We start from the raw sequence: 5,083 nt of genomic DNA on the forward strand, positions 1-5,083 counted from the left end.
TTTGTCTCAAAACTCGTGTAAAAGATGGAGGAGCAACACAGGCCGACGCTGGCCCGCTCGACGGCCCCCGAAGGTGCCCGGCCCAGTGCTCGGCCCACGGCGCCAGCGCCCTCGGGAGCCGCCGGCCCCGCCCGGCCCTCACCTGCCGGCGTAGGTGTCGTACAGCCCCACCTTCCCGTCGTCCGTCCCGAAGGCCAGGCAGCCCTCCTTGGCCGGGTGCCAGCACAGCTGCGGAGACGCGTCGGGGTCCTCAGGCTCGCCCCACCCGGCGTCTCCCCACACCCGAAGAACGGGCACTCGCGGCCGCCCACCCCCCACCCCTCGCGGCGCCTCTGCCATCACAACCGGGAACGCGGGCGGCCCTCTGCGCGGGGGACACGGGCCGGCCGGGCAGCCGCCCCCGCAGCCCTTACCGCGGTGACCTTGGCCTTGACGCCCTGCCAGAAATGCTTCACGTCGTAGTTGTTCTTTATGGACAGCGTGTTCCAGACGCGGATCGTGCCGTCCCCCACGCCCACGGCCAAGCAGCCGGCGTCCACGGGCGAGAAGGCCAGGCTGTAGGCGAAGCCCCCGAGGGAGGGCAGCGTCCAGCAGCACGCCAGCGTGGCCATGTCCCAGCACTTGATCTGAAACCGGGTAACAGGACCGGCGTTGCGGACGGGACGGGCCGGGCCCTGCAGGCACAGCGGCAGCGGAGAGGCCGGCGCCGCTCGCCACTGTGGACAGCGAGAACAAAGGGGGCTCCGGACAGCGGGATTCAGAGCGGCTACCGCAAAACAGCACGCCTCTCACAGCCGGGCGGGGCAGCAGAGGGCGCGGGGGCTAGCCCCCCGGGGAGACCCCGGCCCGGAGGCGCCGGACGCTCACGGGCTCAGCCCCCACTCGCGGGGATCCAGAACCCCAACCCGGGCGGGCTGGGGGGGACGGGAGCGGCCGCGGGTGCAGAAAGGCCCCCCACCCAGCCAGCTCAGACCCCGGCCGCGGCGCTGCCCCGCGAGCGGCTCACGTCTCTGTCCATGGAGGTGGACAGCAGCAGCTGCTGGCCGTCCTCGGTGCGCAGAGGACACAGGTTGAACACGATGCGGGAGTGGTTCTGGCCCTCCGCGGCCGCGCTGAAGAGCGTGTGCCTCCGCCGCCAGGGCTGCGCCAGGTCCCACAGCAGCAGCTCGCCCCTGGCAGAGCAGCGAGGGCCCCTCAGGGCGGCTCCCGCACGCCGCGCACCCCCCACGTCCTCCCGACGCCCTGCTCACGCAGCGCCTCTCAGCCGGCACAGCCCGGACGCGGCTGGCGGGGGGGTTGCGCACGCCGAGCCCACACGGCCCCGCTGCGGAGCAGGACGCGCGTGTTAACGCCGCCGAGTCGAGGGGCAAGAGGCCCGGGCACGGCCCCCCACCCAGACTGGGAGCGCGGCCCCACTCCGACTGCGCGGGAGGCTGCAGTCCGAGGACGGACGTGCCCGCAACGGCAGCAGGCTGGCGGGATGCGGTCCCCGCTGCCTGCCGGCCCACCCCCAGCAGGCTGCTCGTGGGGGTCCGCGACTCCACACCCCGAGACCCCACTAGAGGAGCCGCAGGAGGCGAGGCCAGCGCGGGCCCCCTGCTGCCTAGAAGCAGACGCCGGAGCGCCCCGCTGGAGCCGTGTGCCCGGACTTACCCGAAGCAGCTGGACACCAGCTGCGTCGGCCGGTCCTCGGGCCAGTGCAGCGCCAGCCAGAGGCGCTCCCTCACGGCCGGGTCGACGCCGCCTCTTCTCCTCAGGAAGGGCAGCCTCAGGACCGTCACCCCTGCGGGAACACGGCCGTGGCCCTCAGCACCACGGCGCCCCGCCCGCCCCCGCGCCCGCCCCCCAGCGTGTGGAGACCCTGTGCACTTGGTGACCGGGGGGCAGCCCTCGCTTGCTCAGGGACAGCGCTGGACACCCCCTGGCTGACCCGGGCTGTCCTGGCCACTTAAAACCGCGAAGACTCGTGTCTGGGAACGCGGTCTCCAACTGGAGTGGAGAACCCGGCTGGGCACCGGAGCCGAGCTTCTTCCACTGAGGAGGGAGGGACTCCCCCCAGGGGGCCAGAAGCCCGGCGGGGCACAGGTCTGCGAGGCCACAGCTGTGGTGGGCAGCCGCTCCCCCCCACCCCAGGCTCAGAGCACCAGCGGGGTGTCTGCAAGCAGTGCTGGGCCAAAGAGATGAGGAGCCAGACCAGAGGGGGTCCCGGCACCCCGCTGACTCGGCCACGCAGCCACTGGGTGTCCAGGCGCCAGGCCGACGCCGGAGACACCTGCCACGCGCAGCCTCAGGACCGGAGGAGAAACCCCCGCGCTCGTACCGCGGCCACGCGAGCAGCTCCACAGGCGGATGGTCTGGTCTCTGCTGCCCGTGGCCAGGTAGCAGCCGGGGCCCGGCGCCGCGGCTGTGCCCTGGGGGCCCTCCGGCTCGTCTAGGACAGAGGCAGCCGTGTCGGCCTCAGCTGGCTGCGGGCCGGGGCGGTCCCCGGAACGCAGCTGCTGTTTCCACCATCTGATCTGCCAAACTTAGCGTTTCAATGGCAATTCCAAGGGCACAGTCCACCCACGTGCTGTCCACCGCGGCCCCTCGCACCCCCACCTGGGCTGTCCTCCTGATGTATGGACAAGCAGTCCTCCCCGGGCAGGGGGCACCAGGCTATGGAGTGGACCTCGTCGTCGTGGCCCCGGAACCTGTGGATCACGTCCCCCTTCTTACTGAGGTCGATGATAACCACGATGCCATCCTTGTAGCTGGAAACCGAGGCAGAAGCGTCAGCGCTGGGGCCAGGGCTCGGCCTCAGCTCCAGGAGCTGCCCCGGGCGCGGCGGACCCCTCCTCTCCCCCCGCCCCTCAGCAGTGTTTCAGCGGATCCGCCTGTTCTGCTGCCCACTCTGGAGTCCTCTCACCCCCTGCACCTGTACCTGGGGACCCCAACTCTGTGCACAAAAATAAATAAATCTCTGAAAACGACCAAAGCGTCCTGCCGACCACATGCTGCACCCCAGGCTGCCGGGGCGGGGGTGGGCGTGGGGGGCACAGACAGGAAGCAACCTCCCAGGTTTCCGACTGCCCTCTCCTCTCCAGCCAGACCGCCTCCTGCTGCTCTGGTTTCCTGGGCTTTTCTGGCCCCCGGCCCCAGCTCGTCACTGCCCACCCCGCACACAAACCCCGCCACGGCCCTCCCACTCCCGCCTCCTCCACCAGCACGAACACGGCCCCGCTCTGCTCCGGGCAGGGGCCCCTCGCCCTGCCCACACCTCCTGGGCTTCACATCCGTGCACCCCTCACAGCGGGTGTGAACCTGGTCTTCTCGTGGGCCTCCCCACTCCCCGCCCATCCCGGGATCGCCCACCAGCTTTCCCGCTCATGTTTCACTGAAGGCGCCTATGCCCCGTCGCCACCTGGAGGGAAGGGACATGTCTGGGAAGGTAAATGGACGGTAAATGGGGCGGAAAGGGGGTGCGCGCTCCAGCACCGCGGCCTGGGACGGGGGGGTGGGAGGAGGCGCCCAGCCAGAGCGCTCTACCCGCAGCTGGAACACAGGGGCCAAGTCATGTTGCCGCCAAGGACCAGCAGACCTGGGGGGAGTGTGAGCCGGGGGGCAGTCAGCAAGGAGGAAAGTATCACAGAAACCAAACCGCGGGGACAGAAACAGAGCGCGGAGGGCAGAGAGGGCAGGCCCTGGGGTCACCGGAGCCGACGACGCCCGGCTGAGGAGAGGCGACGCCGGGAGACAGCTGCGAGGGCTGAAGGGGCAGGGATGCGCCCCGACACGGAGAGCACACGGGACTCACCCGACTGCGACCCAGTCGTCATGATGAGGTGAACAAGTAAGGCAGAAAATCGTCCTGGGTTCTACAAAGAGGTACTGGCTGTCGTTTCTGTGAAGCCAGTAGCAGAACACGACCCCCTTTTCGTCTCCGGACACGATCAAGTCCCTCACCCGCGGAGACCAGTGCAGCGCGGAGATGGTGTGCTGTGGGCCCAACGAGAACACGATGCCGCTGGTGTGACGGGCTCAGCCCGGCCCTGGCAGCCAGGCCGCTCGGAGCGCCCGGCCTCTCACTGCTGAGCGCAGGCTCGTGGGCAGACTGAGCAGCCTCTCCCTGCCCTGGCTCCCGAAAGGCCTAGCAAGCACCCGCGTCACTGCGCCCCACCTCCCAGACACAGCGGCGGTCGACGTCTTCCGGGCGAAGCCGTGTCTGCTGTGAGTACTGCGCCCCGCCAGCAGCCCACACGTCAGAGGCTGCTGACCCCTGTGGCGCAGGGCCGCAGGGCCCCTCACCGGCGGAGTTTTGGTAACTGAGTGGGCACCGACCCAAGCTCTCGCCATGCGCAGAGGTCAGCCGCACTGCGCGGTGCAGAAAGCTCTCCCTGGGCACCCGACAGCCGGCGGCACCATACCTGGTGGAGGGCGTGCTCGGTCACCACCGTTTTGGTCTCCACGTCCCAGATTTTCACGGTCCCGTCGTCGGAGCTAGTGGCACAGAGGTGGTACTGCCCCGGGTGCTGAGAAAACGTGAAGCCGGAGACCCTCTCCGTGTGACCCACCAACTCTCCTACGACTTCAAGCACAAGCAGACACTAGGTTAGCTGCAGTGCTACCAGGGGGCCACAGCCAGTGGGGTCCCACCGCGCCCCGAGTGACAGAGCGCCAGGGACCCGCGGGCAGGACGCTCCGCCCCAGGCGACTTCGGCGAGTCCCTTTGCGAGTCTCCACCTTCGGGGCTGGGCTGCTGCCGCCTGAGCCGCTTCACGGGCAGAGCCGGAGCGCGGAGCCCACCGGGCTCACCGGGGGCGGGCGCGGCAGGGCCCGAAGCCTGAGGCTGCGCCCGCGCCCCCAGGGTCCATCTTCAAGGGCTTCCGGGAGCCGGACATCCACTTCCCGCCGTCCTACAAGTTCGACGTGGGCACGGACCGCTACGACAGCTCGCCCAAGCAGAGGACGCCCTCCTACACGGTGAGCCGCCACGCCGCGGGGCCGGCGGCCAGGGTACTCTGGCCCGGCCCCCCCAAACTGTCAACACACAGATGGCAGAAGTCAGGAGCCCGAGGTTCCCGCGGCGGCCCGGCGGCGTCCGACC

General features: G+C 70.1%; 1 protein-coding gene across 1 annotated transcript in view; it reads right to left on the reverse strand.

The window, feature by feature from the left end:
* Window positions 1–138: 138 nt before the first annotated feature.
* GEMIN5 (gem (nuclear organelle) associated protein 5) overlaps window positions 139–5,083 on the reverse strand; it is an 8,114-nt gene continuing 3,169 nt past the window's right edge. Inside the window, exons 3-10 of the mRNA XM_012729994.1 lie at window positions 4,404–4,564; window positions 3,794–3,975; window positions 2,599–2,750; window positions 2,321–2,431; window positions 1,654–1,783; window positions 1,007–1,172; window positions 414–626; window positions 139–228 (exon numbers count right to left, since the gene is read on the reverse strand). Of these exons, the coding sequence (XP_012585448.1) occupies window positions 139–228; window positions 414–626; window positions 1,007–1,172; window positions 1,654–1,783; window positions 2,321–2,431; window positions 2,599–2,750; window positions 3,794–3,975; window positions 4,404–4,564 (1,205 nt within the window). The remainder of the gene's footprint in view (window positions 229–413; window positions 627–1,006; window positions 1,173–1,653; window positions 1,784–2,320; window positions 2,432–2,598; window positions 2,751–3,793; window positions 3,976–4,403; window positions 4,565–5,083) is intronic.

Source organism: Condylura cristata, unplaced genomic scaffold, assembly GCF_000260355.1.
Source record: "Condylura cristata isolate star-nosed mole 26May11 unplaced genomic scaffold, ConCri1.0 scaffold00026, whole genome shotgun sequence".
Taxonomy (NCBI): Eukaryota; Metazoa; Chordata; class Mammalia; order Eulipotyphla; family Talpidae; genus Condylura; species Condylura cristata.